Consider the following 17,217-nt stretch of genomic DNA (forward strand, 5'->3'; position numbering starts at 1 on the left):
TAGTTCTGAGAAGAATATTAACAACTCTCTTTCCAGGGAGGTTGAGCTTGTTCATCCAAACTTTCTGTACAAAAAGAAGCGGGAACTCCCAGAAATCGCAGAAAAGCATACGTCATCACCACGCCATTTCCCTTTTGTTGATTTAACACACACTGGAACGATTAGGTACCGCACAGTTGTCATTACCAGCCCCAGTAAGGACCACTAGTTTGGGAGAGAGACCATTAAGCACTAGCAACCGCTGACTTGAATTCGTCTTTCTTCTTGCTCAAAGTGTCTACCTTCCTCATGGAGGATAAATGTGTTTCCTGCAATGCAATGCCAAACTAACTATTTCATGGATGATAACGGGACTGAGCGTGTAAAACTGTGTTAGTATAAGAGTTGAGTTGAACTGTGTGAGAGAGTGAGAATAGAGTTTGTGTCAGATGGATTCAGTTTGTTGGGTCTGACATGAGACGCTTCTCTGCAAAAACAATAGGATCCTTTCAAATACATAATTCAGTGTCTGTCTCAATTCATCATTAGAGAGACAGTCTTTCTAGATCAGTGTCTGACCGAATGAATCTCTGATTCTGAAGAGAAGCTGCTGAAATACTGGAAGTGACTGTAAGAGGAACAGGACGTCCAAAGAGCTTTCATGACAATGCCATTATTATTTGTTCTCAAATAGACTGTCTCAATGAGAGCAGAAAAGGAGACCTCATCTGATACTTTCAAACCTCACACATTATTTTAAAAGAAATAAGGAATATCTATCCAAAATGGATGTAATTACTTTCTCGCTTTAATGTAGTATAAATGATGCATAGTAACAAGAAAAGGGTCACAACAGATAAATCTATAAACAGTTATTCAGTGTAAAAAGTATTTTTAAAGCAACAGTTTTATTGGAATTGTAGAGATAATGTCTTTAAGAACACTTCCACAGCCACTGGCACTTAAACATTCACTTCTATTAGAAAAATGATGGGAAATATCTAATGGATTATTTTGTTTTAATATTATATTTTTGATGAGAAGTATCTAGTAGTTTTTCCCCCCAAAATGTGATTATTTTATTTTATTGCATTTTAAATATTTGTATTTTTACATTTTATTTTATGCATTTTATTTTAATGACATTTTACTTTTTTGTATTTTATTTCATTGCTTTTGTATTTTATTTTATTTTTGTGTTTGATTTTGTGTTTCATTTTTGCATTTGAAATAAAAACATTTTAAAACCCTAATTTTAAAAATCTAGACAGAACTTGACTTCAGGATTTCAAATGACTTTTGACTTATAATGACTCTGAACATGAAACTTACACATTTTATACATTGTAAGATACATTAAATATGGTAACTGTGGAATACTGCAGTCATTTTCTCATCCCTTCTTTGTTTATCTTTTTTTGGCGTGTAGTTTCCTATTCTTTGACGTTGTGTTGTCTATCAAGGGTCATTCCATTGTTTCAGATGAATTCATCTGTATATTTGGCTTTGACAGGTGGCCGTTTCAAAAATAACCGCAGTAAACACAATCCGATGAAGGAGCTCTGCTGAATGCCTGTTTTTTGCTCGGATGCATTAACTGTAGGCCAGCAACAAATAAACACCAAGTTCACGTCCGAACACAGACAAAAAGCACACATTGCTATGGAAACAAATGAAATGTGGCATTTCTGGTTGAAATGACACATGACATGACCTCCTCTAAGTGATTTGTCTGGCTGGAGTCCCGCTGATGGTTTAACTAGTGTCATCATGACCAGTTCAGCACAGAATGAGACGAGAAATAATAGCAAACAACATAAAAGCTTCTGTTCTGCTGCGGTTTCTGGACGATTGAGCTTGTTCATCACAGCGGGTCCAGCGGTCAATACTTCTGTCTGCCAGCAGTTATTAGAGTTTGCTGGAAATAAAACCAATGTTGTAGGCAGGAAAAGCAAATATGATGGTGCTGGTCTCTCCCTGCTGGACAAAAAATATACTGCATTCAAACATATGCACTTTTTTCGACTTGTACTGGAAAGGAAATCTATCATATTTGTTTATCCCTGCACATTTGTAAAGTTTACTATCTTCTGCTCCACAAGGCTGCTTTTATTTGATCAAAAATACAGTAAAAACAGTGATATTCTGAAACATTAACATATTTTCTATTTGAGTAGTTTTTGTCATTCTGAGACAGTTTGTTTTTTTCTATATCTATCTATCTATCTATCTATCTATCTATCTATCTATCTATATATATGATAAAAACTAACCAATGTTAGATACTATCTAATCTATATATAGTATATAATATATATATATTATAATATATATAATATATATATATATAATATCTTTCTATATGATAAAAAACCTTTGGTTTTAAAAAGTTCCAGTGTACTGATATACTTTAATACAGAATTTTTAACACATAACTACAAAGAAACAGCTAGTGACCTGTTGAATTAAACATGAAGTTTACCATTTTTTTAGTATTTAATAGTATTTTCTTACAAAACTTTTTTTTTAAATTATCAACTTTCCTCTCAAACTTTTTTTTTGGCAAATTATAACAGTATATACATTTTGTGTGTTTTGTGTGTGCCAGGTATATATCTTCATATAAAGCAGATATAAGCATAAGTGATAAAATCTCATGATAGCCAGCTGCATTGAATGATGAATGGCACCCCAGACCATCACGACGTTTTTGTACTTGACACTATATTTATACATTTCCTTCTCCAAGTCTTTTCTTCATATTGTGACTGGATGATTTTCCATAATGAATGCAAAAATTTACTTTCATATACCACTGATTCATCCAGTGCTGCTTCTCTGTATTTCAGGTCTGCCGCTGTTTTGTTCTACATGATTAGTAATGAAACCAGGCAGTCCAAAAGCCTCAAATCATTTTGTTACAAATTTTAGTTGGATTCAATGAATATTTAGAGAACCCCTATGTGTGAGATAGGACTGGGTCTGGAATTTGTGCCAGAAATCATTTTAAAACGGCGTTGAAATGTTTCAGTGGTGAGGTGCATGAATCTATAATGAGACATCATACATGGAAAATACTTTTCTCACAATATCCCACAGATTTTCTATGAGATTTTGACACCAAATATTTTACATGTATTTAACACATGTGCATATATTTCATAATTTATATTATATATAATATATTTATAATATATAAACAAGGCATTTTTCCTGACTTGGGTACTTAAATATATACATATTGCATGTGTTTGTATTTATATATACATAATAAATATACACAGTACAACACATACATACCATTTACACAAAAAACTTTTATATCGACAAAAATTCAAATAATATGTGGACTGGGTATTTTTGTATATTCTTGTAGTATGCGATGTTTCAGTCTTACATGTATTGCCATAAATCTTTCAGTCTTTTGTGGACTGTTTTTATTATTTGATTCAGATGTGACTAAGTTTGTCAGGTGTGTGTTTTATATGCTATTATATTTTACATTAAATAGCATATGTAATGGACTTGAGATAACTGAACTGATATAAAATGACACAATAAGCTAAGCATGAACATTTTTTTTACTAATTGTATACTTTTAGGTAGATACTGTACCATGCCAATTTAAACCAGTACATACCACAGTTTCATACTTTCACGGTAAACCAAAACATAACACACCACCATTTCATACTTTCACGGTGTTATTTTTGTGTGTTAAGACGTCTTTGATCTGATTTCATTTTGCTATGCTTGATCAATGGACTGGATTTTATTATCACATTTAACATAATTTACATTATTGCAAATCAGTGTTTTGGGGTTATATGCATTACAAGTAATGGACGACGTACCTGAGCTGAGATTGTTTTTCAATGTAACTATGACTCTTACTGAAAATTGCATGTAACTTTTTAAAGACAAACTAATCTGAAACTTTTTCAAAAATTTCATTTTGTACTAGAACGTTACTTATACAAGATATTCCCATTGTGTTGAATGACAAGCCTCCTTTTTAAAATATTACATAGAAATATTACCATAATTTTCAAAAAGAAATCGCTGACAAGTATGGAGGCGACTCGCTGTGTGAACATGAGTTTACTGTAAGTTCTAGACTAAATGCATTAATTCATCCCACTCAATGCAAAAAACAAAACAGATTTTTCATTTTAAAATAATCAAAACAGTGAAATGCAAACTCAAAAATACCTGCAATAACTAAATATATTAAATACAACAAATGTATCTATGCCAATTTATTAACAGTGTACTTTGCTGCTGACCTTTAATGATCCAGTTCAACCATACTAATAATCAAAAATACTTTAAACTAACAATTGTGCTTCTCATGTTTTTTTTTTTTATTGCTGAAGAGTGTTGGACCTTCTTCTCCTGTGTGTTCTACTGTACAGACGTGAATTTACTTTTAGCCTGAGGTTTATTCATTACACTTTTTGGTGTGAAAGGGCTTTTTACATTCGCTATAAATAGGGGTGCTCATATTTAAAAAGAACGTGAAAGTAACGCAAAAGTAATATTTTACTTTCCATAAAAAGTAACAAGTAACGTATTTAGCTACTTTTTAAGGGAGTAACGCAATATTGTAATGCATTACTTTGAAAGCTGTCCCAGTGCATTACAATACATTTCTCCCCAGCCTGGCACAAATGGCTCGATTAATTCCGGGTTTGATGAAGGCCCGCCTTCCGAAAGCTGTCCCAGTGCGTTGTGATTGGTGAACAGCGTAGACGGTGTTTCAGTACTGCCCCGCCCCTTGCCAAAGCAGCCAGTTCCGTCTGCTCTGGTTTAGTTAAGGATGGCGTCAATATAGCCATCAATCTGAGCCGGATTCAGACCCTGAGTATATTAAACAAGAGGATCACGCAGAACCTTTGCACGCACGGATATTGCAAGACATATTAGAGTGGTAACGTTATTGTTGTTGTTTTTGTTTTAGATAGGATGTCAACAACTGTGTATAGATAAGTGCATATGTATTATGTTAATTGTTCTTTAATTCTAACAGTATAACATGAATTGCAGTAAAACTGTTATACAGTTGAATTTATCTATTTCCCACAGTTATTACGGTGTGTTCCAAACGGGATATATCGCCCTCCAAACGGCACTTCGGAGTGAAAACTATCATACTGAAGGGTCGTTCCAAACCGAAGTGCTCAAAACTGGCCACTTAAAAGGGCCCTTCAGAGTGAAGGATTTCGAAGGGTACAACTGATGGACACTTCAGGCTCCCATGATCCTTTGCGCAGATTCTTTGCATGATGACGACGCCTCCGTGTGGGCATGTGATGACTCAGAAGAGCACTTCAAGGAGCAGTTGTTTGGTCCCCTACACCCTTCAACCCTTCTAATCTCTCACCCTGGAGGGTAAACCCTTTGAATGGATTAGGAGTGGTAGAGATTGAGGTTTTCCTGGTAACTGCTATACACAAAGCAGCGCTCTGCTCACAAAAGCTGCTTTATCAGACATTACATGCAAGATGAGATAAAAATAAAAACAGTTGGTTTTCTTCTGAAATATAGTGATATAAAAATACCCACACTTAATTGATGCTACAGCAGCACTTCTTCTTCGTCGTCAATTTTTTTTTTAATCTTGTCTGATGCACTCAACCAAGCGTTTTAACCATGACCCTACAATTTTTCAGATTGTAAAAATATTGATATGTCTGTTGCTCCCCCTTCCCTGTTTTGTTTGTTTGAATGGATGTTGTTTTGTTGAATCAAAAACAATAAAAAAAAGTTGATCCCAACTTTTTAAAAACAAAATCTCTCTCTTTTGAGTGGACTTTGAGATTTGTAACTTTGTAGATCTTTTTTATGCCCAAACACACACTACACGCGGAGTAAAATTCAAAAAGCATAATAGGAGCCCTTTAAAAGAGTAGTTCACTTAAAAATGACAATTTGATGAAGATTGACATCTACAAGATTTAGATGAGTTTGTTTCTTTGTATTTTAGCCAGAATCAAGTTTGAAGTTAAAAATGTCTTGATGGATTTGTTTCTTTTGTTTTCTCCAGATGTTAACTGATGGACTGCAGTGCTGTGGATTATTGAGATGTTTTTATCAGCTGTTTGGACTCTCATTCTGACGGCACCCATTCACTGCTCATTCTACAAATGTTCAAGGTCTATGTATGTAAGCAGGAACAAAGGGGTTAAAAAAATTGCCTCAAATATATAATTAAACAAGTGAACTGAACAGGTTTAATGACATTAATGTACACACAAGGCAGTACGGGACGTGTGACAGGCGAAACGTTTACATTTACAACACCACACACGTAAATCCAAAAGAGCATAAAATAAGACATTGTGTGAGTAGTTGTATATAAAATCGATACAGTCGTTGATTAATAAGGCCTCGGACATAAAGCATACATGCATGACATCTTTGTTGTGTTTGGTTGCACTCATTTGGAGCTTGTCCGGAGCATGCAAAAATACAGCTGCTTCTCTCATGAGATCAAACCATGTAGCACACAGTCCGTTTGCTACAAAATATTGTAAACTTATAATACATCAGCACCTGTAGTGTCCATTTCAACAGTCCAACCAGAACGAACGGCCACTGAAGGGAGAGATAGTTCAGTCTGTGACCTTTACGCATCAGTGAAAGGGTCGTTGACTGGACATGTGGAGCTCAGAATTATGTTTCAGCACACAGACAGCTGATACAACTTTGGGTTTTGATGCACTCCTTTGTGTATTTAAGCAATATGATATGTGATATTGCTTTTATACAGCCATTCATAAAGAGTCATTTTGCTGTTGCTCTGCCAAAGAAAATAGTTCCAGAAGAAGCTGTCAACAAGTTAGTGATACAGTGTCTTGAAATACTGCTTGCGCAATTAAACTAGTGTAGAACTAACTGTTCTATAGGCCAATATTTTATATATATATAATGGATGATGATTGATCAATGCAGCGTTCCAGTAGTGCTTTAATACAAGAAACAGCTATGACGTAAAACACATTTTAGCATATCAAAAGCTTTAGTTTTGTTGCATAGCAACATGTAGTCAAGTCAAGAACTGTATTTTCTATCGGAATGATTGCAATTATTATAATAATTTAATGAAAATATTCAAATAAAAACACCGCCAACGAGAATAGTTCCAAAAGAAACCAAAACACGATTGTGTTGCACAGCGGACTAATACAGACGGTGAACCTCCCAGTGATGTTTTATTAAAAAATTTGACATAAACCAGATAGGGCTATAATTCCGGTCCTGAATGATGATTGATCACTCGCTATGATGCGAAATAGCGTTCACCTTATTACCAATCGCTGGTTTCATGTTTATGGTAGGTACTTAAAGATTGTTTAATAAAAATGTCAATTTTTAGAATAAAAGCATTGAAAATAGTTCCAAACGAAACCAAAACCGAGTCGAACGCGCAGACTGAGAGATGTCACACGTACAGGCGGACTAATACGTAATACGTTTCAGGAAAATGTTAGGAACGCTGCTTGTCCAATCAAACAAACCACAGATATCAGATATAGTTCCTATGTTTGCTAAAGACTGATCCCGTTATGACACGTAACAGCGCACGATCGCTTGCAACGTTCTGTCAATTCAGGGACTATATTTTCTCGCGGAGGTGGGTTAGCTTAATAAAACACCGTGGTTCCGTAATATTTCAGTCACTTGGGGGTCGTGCTGTCGTGGGCGAAGGCACGTCCTCTCGTGCACTGCTGTGGACATGTGACGTTTAACCAAACCAGAGCATGTTTTTCGTCAACCACCCAAACACTGATAGATAAAGACTGTCCTCTAATAAGCTTGCACTTGATTAGGCAGCAGCTGGCACCCGTTGTTGACGTGGTTCATCACTCTCTGTTTTAACTGCGCCACTTGCTCTCTCAGCACGCTCGCGGTGGACGCGAGCTCCGTGTTCTGGCTCTTCAGGTTTTTCACTTTGTCTTCCAGCCGGGATATCCGCTCCAGTTTCCGCTTGCGGCATTTGGAGGCGGCGATGCGGTTGCGCAGCTTCTTCCTCTCGGCCTTGATGCGCTCCTGCGTGTCCATGTTGATGGGGGAGAGCGGAGGACTGTCGCCGAAGCTCTGCATGTCCGGCACGGTCTGCGGCTCGTCTTTTAGCGACGGCTGCGTTTGTTGCGCGGGCGGCGGCGGCGGAGGGAACGGGATGGTGTCCGTGGAATAGTTCACCGTGGTACTCCCGTACGTGCTCAAGTTCGTATACACGGGCAGATCCGTGGGCAGGGCGAGCGCGGTGCTGCTGGCGAGTCTGCCGAGCGTCGGAGGGACGCACGCTCCGCCGCTCAGCTGGTTCTGCTTGTGAAGGTCCTCCAGGGCTTTGACGAAGCCCTCCGCGAACTCCTGCTCGTCGCTTACCGACTTCGGGTAGACGAACTGGGAGGTCGGCGTGGTGGTCACCATCCCGTTGGCCTGAATGATGAGCCTCTCCAGCTCCGGGGAAGCCAGCTTGAGGAGACCCAGGTCGGGTGAGCTGAGGATCCCCTCGGCATCCCTCAGATCTGGCTTCAGGCTGGAGCTGTTCTGGTCGTTTAGGTTCAAACTCATGTCTTTCTTCATCATGATGCGCGATATTCCTCGGATGTCCTCGTCTGGGTAAAGGCTTGTTCCCATCTTACACCCCACAGAGGGGTGAGCTATTTCTGCTGCCCAAGCGAGTCATTTAGATGAGCTTCAATGTTCTTAATTCTTGCCGAGAGCTTATGTTTTTAATCGATGTTTGATATTGTTTTATGATATCCTTGCTTCTCCCCGCGCGAGAGGTGTTATCTGTGGGCGTCGGTACGCATTTGCAAGTTTTCTATCCCTAAAAATTCCATTATGTCACTTTAGAGCGCTGAGATTGGCCAAAGATGACGTCCTCTTCCGGTTTGGTTTGCATAAGGGGCCGCGCTCGTCGCTGTCGCCGCGGAGACGGAGAGTAAACGGCAAACAGTGCGGTGCATTGTGGGTTGATGTCATAGCGAACGTAGAGCGCGCGAGGGTGGAGAAACGAGGCAGTCTGGCAGAAAATGTTCCCTTGTTTTTGAACGCGTTGAAGGTCTTTGGATGCTCGAGCAAGTGTTCCACTGTAGCTTCTTCTGATGGAATAATCCACACCTCTCGTTATGTCTAGGACTGTACTAGAAATAGTACACAATCATCAATATTTCTTCACTTTAAGGGTTTATTTCCACGTTTTGAAGGACAAGTTTTTCAAAACTTGTGAATACCACTGTTATATATATATATGCAAAAGTATATACACATGCTCTGTCTGGCATTATGCAACTGATGTGATATTGAAACCGTTTTATTATTAGAAAACTACATTAATATTATGTCTCATCAACATTCTTATTATTAATGTAGTTTTTGTAGTGCAGCCTATGTATTTTGCATTTTAGTAGACGCATAAGTAATTTGGTAAATGAATGCAAAATAATATTTGCAACATGAAAGAATAATTTAATATTTTCAGATATAGATTTATTGTTCCAGATTTCAAAGAAGATACGAGTAATTTGCTTTTAAATGCATTCAGAGTCTTGGTTGTGAAACAGAATGTTGCATAATTAATTAAATTATTACGATGAAGGATATCAAAGCTCGTTTTAATCTTATTCTTATATGAGACTAAATCTAGATCTGGTAGCATATGTTGTGGTTCAAAAAAAATATTAAGTATTTTTTCTCTGCCATATGTTGTGAGCGTGTTGAATGCAGAATGCAATATAAAAGTGTGTGTGTCTGTGCATATATGCATGTTATTTCTTTTATATATTAAACAAAAAAAAAATTTTTACTGCCATGTTATGAGCATGCAAAAAAAAAATTACATCTACTATATATTGTTGTTTGGTTTATACCTCAAAACTCATTTAATTTATTTGACCCGTCATAAAATCCTTGAAGAGAACTTGATAACTTTACTCAGAAATCTTAATCTTGAGGGATTTGATGATGCTTTGAAGTTAAATTGAATTTATGAATTGAATTCGCTTCTTTGGCAAGCCGTAGGATTTCTATAAATAACACTGCAGGCCGTGAGTCTGACAGAGAGGGGGAGATCTGAATGGATGTGATGACGTCTGTAGACGTCTGCATCAGAGAATAGAAGCAGCATCATCCGTTGCCATGGCAGCAGTGACGCAGAGGCAGGTGGATTGCGCGGGTGAGGATGTGCAGCGCTGCAGCGGATGCTCCTCGAGTGGGTGGAAGAACACAACCATTTCCAGCCTTTTAGGCTTCAGAAATAACAGCTTACAAAAGCTGCAGGAAAAATAAGAACCACACAGAAAGCTTGCACTTTATTGTTATTCAAAAATATATATTCGCTGCAGTAATGCATAAACTGCTAGATTTGTATTATTAATATCCATGCAGATCATGTAATATGTTAGTGAATTTCCTTTTATTTTTTTACTTTCATTATTATTCATTCTTTTATTATTCATTTGACTGACTGATAATATATATTATATAAATTATATACATATTGTATTATGTATTATACATATGCTGTAAATGATTTTTGTCAATAAAACAAACATTGGAGAGTGGTTTACAAGAAAATCCTATTTTAGTATTTTATTCTTTCTACTTAAAAAATCATGTTTAAATCAGTGTTTAAAATTACACAATTTACATTTTAATTATTTCCGCAATAACACACAATTCTCTCTCTCTCTATTTATCTAGGCTATATAATTCAGTGATTTATTTTTCATTTTAGCAGACTAATTCTTTGCTAAATGGATAAATGTCTTCAAAAAATTGCCTATTAAAATTCTAAAAAAAAATTTTTTACAGTTGTGCTGTAAAAATGATTTTTTAAAAGCTGTAAATAAAACAAATATTATAGGGGTATGTCAAAAAATTTACATTTTTCTTTGTCAAATTTGCTAGCAATTTCTGAGGGAAAATTATTTCTTCACCGTTTCTGTTCATGTCAATTTAAAGATCCTTATTAATGAAGCACTTTATTTTGTTGGCAGCATCTTCAGTATTTTGTCTCCACATCGTTGTCTAAAAGAGGCTGACAGTGGAGTCAGTGAATCAGACTGAAGGTGTCTGTCTCCGTGTTTAGTGTGACTCATGAAGGAACACTGCTAATTAACTAGAAACACCACAATGGGAAGTCCTTCTTTCCTCAGAGACCAGCTCACGCAAACAGGTTTGAACCAGATCTCAGCTATGGGTGTTGGCACACAAGTCAAAACCACCAAACACTCCTCAGGAAACCAGGTCCATGCATGTTTGAGTGATTTTTGTTTTGGTAAAGATCACTTAGAAGGTCAAAGAATAAACATGGCAATCATTAAGAACCATAATGTGGCATTTCAGGTTGTTTGATGCCAACATAAAGTGCATGTTAAGATATAAAATAAATGTACAACATAATATACACACACACACACACACACACACACACACACACACACACACACAGACACACACACACATATATATATATATATATATATATATATATATATATATATATATACTGTAGATCTTAGATAAAAACAAATGAAAAAATACATTTTTACTCAGAAATTGCTAGTAAATTTCACAAATAATTAAATAATCAGCAAGTAATCGCAGTTCTGAAGTTGAAAAACTGAAAAAAATAGATTTTTGTATTTTACTGTACTCCTATAAATTTCGTTAACTTTAAAAAAAAATCTGTTTTGAGAATTTGAGAATTTAATTTCTGATTTTTTTATATGTAAAATATTATATATAAGTACAGACAGAATTTTTCAGTCATTGAATTGAGAGGTAGGCATAAATAAATTATAAATAAAGAAGACACTACAGGTTTTCACGGATGATATTTTTATATCAACATTGCTAGTGTGTAATAATCAAACTCAGCCGGAGCGGCAGATGGCGCTGTTGTGCAGCGGTGGCGCTGATCTCAGTTCAGACAGAGAGAGGAAGAGCGGAACACGATGTGTGTTTATGTCAGTTTGTGAAGATCGCATGTGATGATCTTTGTTCTCTTCTCGATCGAAACTCTCTGATTTCTCAGCGATGGAGCAGAAGAAGACGGTTATCGTGACAGGTAAACTCTGATGAAGGAAAACGGCATGTTTTGACGCCTCGTGTGATTGTTGTCTCAGTTTTCGGAGTTCTTTACTGTCACTGATGTTATTCGTGACACGCTAATGATCGTCTTTACAACCGAAAGTCCTTTGACAGTAAATATAAAAACTAAAATACATAAAACACTTATGTATATCGAAGTACTACAAACTATCGGGAAGAACCATGGTGTTGTAAGTAGTTTTGAACAGCGTCTCGTGTTTTGTTATTTTATTTTATTCTTTCAATTAATTATTTTTGTTTTTCTGTACATGCAGTTTTGAGCTCGTTTTTTTTTCGTTTATAATTACAATTATTTTAGCGTTTTTGAATATTTACTAATAACAACTTAATTTTCAGTAGTGCTGTCAAACGATTAATCGCATCCAAAATAAAGTGTACATAATATTTGTGTGTGTGTACTGTGTATATTTATTATGTATATACAGTATAAATACACACACATGCACTTATATATTTAAGAAAAAAATAATATTTGCATATTAAATATATTTATATATATAATATACATTACATAAATTTAACTATATAAATGTAAATACATGTAAATATTTTCAAAATATTTTATATAAATACTTATACACAGTACACACACATATTATGTAAACAAAAACTTTTATTTTGGATGTGATTAATCGCGATTAATCATTTGACAGCACTAATTTTCAGTTTTTGTGTATACCATGGTAATACTATTGTGGTGTTTGGGACATCTACTATAAATATTTATGACTATGTTTGTTTGGATATTTTGTATAGTATGGAGTCAGTTTTATTTTTAGTATTACTTTTATGGTTTTTAAGCCATATTTTAAATTTCGTAAAAAATGTGTAAACATACAGTACAGGTCAAAAGTTTGGAAACATTACTATTTTTAATGTTTTTGAAAGAAGTCTCTTCTGCTCATCAAGGCTGCATTTATTTGATCAGAAATACAGAAAAAAACAGTAAAATTGTGAGATATTATTAAAATTTAAAATAACTGTTTTCTGTGTGAATATACTTTTTAAAAATAATATTCCTGTGATGCAAAGCTGAATTTTCAGCATCATTACTCCAGCCTTCAGTGTCACATGTAACAACCAGTCTATCACATGATCATTTAGAAATCATTCTAATATTCTGATTTATTATGAGTGTTGGAAACAGTTCTGCTGTCTAATATATTTGATTAATAAAAGGTTAAAAAGAACTGCATTTATTCAAAATAAAAAAAATTCTAATAATATATATTCTAATAATATATTTTCTTTACTATCACTTTTTATCAATTTAACACATCCTTGCTGAATAAAAGTATTGATTTTATTTTAAAAAAAAAAAGAAAGAAAAAAAAAATTACTGACCCCAAATTACTGACCAGTAGTGTATATTGTTATTACAAAATATTTATATTTTAAAAACATTGCTTTTTTTTTTTTTTTTGTTTTTTTACTTTTATTCATCAAAGTATATCCTAAAAAAGTATCACATGTTCTGAAAAAATATTAAGCAGCAGAACTGTTTCCAACTTTGATAATGAATCATCATATTAGTAGGGCTTTCTAATGGATCATGCATGAATTGATCACGCACATTTCGTCAGTAAAAGCCGGTTCCCTGAAAGTACCGCTAAATCGCCATCACCTGCTTTCAAATGGAGCGGCATTTACATATAGAGCCGTAGATCATGAAAAGCTAGCAATATCGCGTCATTATCGAAACTATATAAATAGTATGTATCCAAACTTATGACCTATATGTATATGTATATATATATATATATATATATATATATATATATATATATATATATATATATATAGTTAAAATTTTTTTGTCATTTTTAACGTGCCTTTTCATTCTTATTTGTTTCTGCTGTTGGTTTAGGTTTAATTTGTTTTTATTTCAGGTTTATTTTTAGTTTTTATTTATTTAGTTCTTTGAATTCGTTTCAGTCACAGAATCATTTCCGATTTTTTTTTTTAATTTCAGCTTTGTTTTAATTAACAGAAATGTCAATAGCAAAAACAACAATAACTCTATTTGGAGTATATAAAAATGTAATATGTATACCCTTATACCATGTATACACACACACACACACACACCATAATATTATGATGCAACAACATGATATAACCATCTGATAATGAAACATTTTAATGAAATATTATTGTCATAGAGTTTTTGCTTGACTCTGGGATCAGATCTTAGACTCTGGACTGCAGGGTTTAGATGTTGCTGAATCTGTTGAGTTTAACGTGTGTGAGAGCTGTAAACCTGAAGATAACGTCCGGTCAGCTGTGGCTGGGGGGTCTCGGATCACTCTGAAGGGGTTTTTAGGTGACAATGACTGGATTATTGTATTTTATTTATCATATGACTACTTACCACATAAAGAAATAAATACATGGAGATTAAATATCAGTCTGAGTTGAAATGATCTTATTATGTGAGAAGAAAGTGAGACTTATCTGAGACAATGATCAGTTATTCAGTTCAGTGTAAAATGCTTGACCAATCCGAATCAAGTATTCCGAGCGCCCTGTAGTAAGACATTACATTGCGTTGCTCTGTGATTGTGTTTCTGTAGGCTTTGAGCCGTTCGGTGAACACGCCGTCAACGCCAGCTGGGTGGCAGTACAGGTATGACGTTCACACTGCAGGAAGTCCACTCTGAGCTGTACGCATGACTTAACCTAAGCATGTCCTCTGGTCAGGAGCTGGAGAAACTGGGCTTGGGTCACGATATAAACCTTCACGTCGCTGAAGTTCCTGTGGAGTATCAGGCGGTCCAGAGGCTTCTGCCGTCTCTATGGAAACAGCAGCTTCCTCAAGTACCGTAACGATGTCATGTTTGTGTTTAGTTTTATTAGTTAGTGATGCTAAATGTCGATTAAAAGTGTTGTATTAAAAAAGTAAGTTGAGCAGAAGAAACTCCTGTAAAAAAACATAAAAATTGTTCTGATCCCAAACTTTTGACTGGTAGTGTGTATATGTGTGTGTTGTGTATATAATATATAGATATATATATATATATATATATATATATATATATATATATATATATATATATATATATATATATATATATATATATATATATATATATATACACTGTATATGCTGAATTATTGAGGTTTGTATGTTATTTAGAAATAATAATACAAATAAAAATAATATTATGCTCATAAAAGTATTATATATTTAAATGATATTTATTGTATAAATTAATATTGGATTATTTAATAAAATTAATTCTTGATCTGTGTACACATAGTAAATTTAAAATTTTATATATTGTAGTTTATTTTTTAAATGTGATGAAATGCATCTAATTATTTTAATCAAAATGTCTCATCATATCATATAATACAGTGGCAAACAAAGTTTGGAATATTTTTGAAAGACTCTCTTCTGCTCACAGAGGCTGCATGTGTTTGATCAAAATACAGTAAAACCAGTCATATTGTGAAATGTTGTAACTGATTTCTTGCAGTTAATTATTTTCTATGTGAGTATATGTTTCTGTGACGTGCAGCTGTATTTTCAGCATCATTACTCCAGTCTTCAGTGTCACATGATCTTCAGAAATCATAATAATGATTCAAGACACATTTCTGATTATTATCAATGCTGAAAACAGTTGTGCTGCTTCATAATTTTCTGGGAACATATATAATCAAATAGGAAACAGTAATAATATTAAGCAATATTAATTTTTACTGTATTTTTCAACAAAAAATGCAGCCTTGGTGAGCAGAAAGGACTTCATTAAAAACATTTAAAAATCTTTTAGTCACCAGTATTATAGTAGTGTTAGTGACTCATCTTTATATTTTAGGAATACATTTCATCAGTAATTATTTTTTTAAAAATCCAATTATTTATTTTGTTTTTTTCAAAGTTAGTGGTCCATGTTGGAGTGTCCGGGATGGCCTCGACCGTAACGCTTGAACAGTGTGGTCATAACCAGGGTTACATGCGGCTGGATAACTGCAGCTTCTGTCCGGAGTCACGCTGCTGTCTGGAGGGAGGACCGGACTGCATTCAGTCCGTCATAGACATGGACACGGTCTGCAAGAGAGTCAACTCCTCCAGCCTCGGCGTCTCTGTGTCTGTGTCCAAGGACGCCGGCAGGTGAAATGCTCTTCTTGCCTGTTTGCTTAAAATGTCCAGAATCTACAAAATAAATAATGAAAGAACCATAAAAAGTGCATGTTATTTTTTATTGGGTACTGTGATGAATAAGCTGTTTCACACAACAGATGTTTGCATATCTGTGACCCTGGAGCACAAAAGCAGTCTTAAGTCGCTTGGGTATATTTTTAGCAATAGACAAAAATACATTGTATGGGTCAGAATGATCATTCCTAAAATCATTAGGATATTAAGTAAAGATCATGTTCCATGAGGATATTTAGTAAATCTCCCACCGTAAATACTTGTAATGCATTATCCCCAACACTGATTTTTTTATCTTGACAGACTTGTTTTGTAAGACATTTTTTAGTTGAATGTATTCCTTGTCCTCTTTCCGCAGGTATCTGTGTGACTACACCTACTACACGTCTCTGTTTCTGGGCGAGGGCAGGTCTGCGTTTGTGCACGTTCCTCCTCTGGGGAAGCCCTACAGCGCGGAGCAGCTCGCTCGGGCCCTCAGGGCCGTCATCCTGGAGATGCTTGAACTGATGGAGCACAGCAAGGGAAAGAAACACTGCATGCACGACCAGTGAGAGCACAGGCCGAGTCTCGTACGCAGTTCTGTAGCGGCGGCTTGGATTCAAGAGTTCATGCACATTTGAAGACATCAGTCTTAACTTGTGTGCTACATACTAGGATCAGTCAGCTGGTCTGAGACGCAGCTAGTGTGCTAAACTCAATCCTGCGGCTGCGTTCAAATAGTCAGGAAAGCACTCTAACGGGGTACACTTGAAACATGCAGAGATTTGGTATTATGCATAAAAATGACTTGGAAGAGTGAAAACACTACATAAACATGGAGATGATGATTTTTTTAAATAGTCAAGGCAGAATTTCTAAAACCAGATTAAGTACGTCTGTAGTATAAAATCATTTAAACCAGGGTTATTATAATTAACTAAAATTTTAATGATACATTTTTCTCATCA

The 17,217-nt window shown here is 35.1% G+C and overlaps 2 protein-coding genes across 3 annotated transcripts; one reads left to right on the plus strand and one right to left on the minus strand.

Annotated features, from left to right (window-relative positions):
- Window positions 1–6,184: 6,184 nt before the first annotated feature.
- On the minus strand, window positions 6,185–8,896 carry LOC109090421 (transcription factor jun-D-like). Its single transcript, XM_019104234.2, has one exon. It carries the CDS (start codon window positions 8,623–8,625, stop codon window positions 7,789–7,791), a length of 837 nt encoding a protein of 278 aa, XP_018959779.1. The 5' UTR covers window positions 8,626–8,896; the 3' UTR covers window positions 6,185–7,788.
- A 3,012-nt stretch (window positions 8,897–11,908) lies between these two features.
- On the plus strand, window positions 11,909–16,855 carry LOC109090416 (pyroglutamyl-peptidase 1-like). 2 transcript variants are annotated; one of them, XM_042719084.1, is made up of 5 exons: window positions 11,909–12,061; window positions 14,679–14,731; window positions 14,806–14,922; window positions 15,993–16,225; window positions 16,629–16,855. In XM_042719084.1, exons 1-5 carry the CDS (start codon window positions 12,031–12,033, stop codon window positions 16,819–16,821), a joined length of 627 nt encoding a protein of 208 aa, XP_042575018.1. In that variant the 5' UTR covers window positions 11,909–12,030; the 3' UTR covers window positions 16,822–16,855. The 2 variants fall into 2 exon arrangements, with proteins under 2 accessions (XP_042575018.1, XP_042575019.1); XM_042719085.1 differs by lacking the exon at window positions 11,909–12,061 and having other exon boundaries at window positions 15,997–16,225.
- The last annotated feature ends 362 nt before the right edge of the window (window positions 16,856–17,217 follow it).

The sequence above is a fragment of the Cyprinus carpio genome, chromosome B2 (assembly GCF_018340385.1).
Source record: "Cyprinus carpio isolate SPL01 chromosome B2, ASM1834038v1, whole genome shotgun sequence".
NCBI lineage: Eukaryota > Metazoa > Chordata > Actinopteri > Cypriniformes > Cyprinidae > Cyprinus > Cyprinus carpio.

Bases quoted from the DNA above. Each gene is read 5' to 3' on its own strand.
- LOC109090421 (XM_019104234.2), bottom strand. From the start codon at position 8,625: ATGGGAACAAGCCTTTACCCAGACGAGGACATCCGAGGAATATCGCGC.
- LOC109090416 (XM_042719084.1), top strand. From the start codon at position 12,031: ATGGAGCAGAAGAAGACGGTTATCGTGACAG. The intron at 12,062-14,678 runs GTAAACTCTGAT...GTGTTTCTGTAG, and splicing joins GAAGACGGTTATCGTGACAG to GCTTTGAGCCGTTCGGTGAA. The intron at 16,226-16,628 runs GTGAAATGCTCT...CTCTTTCCGCAG, and splicing joins GTGTCCAAGGACGCCGGCAG to GTATCTGTGTGACTACACCT.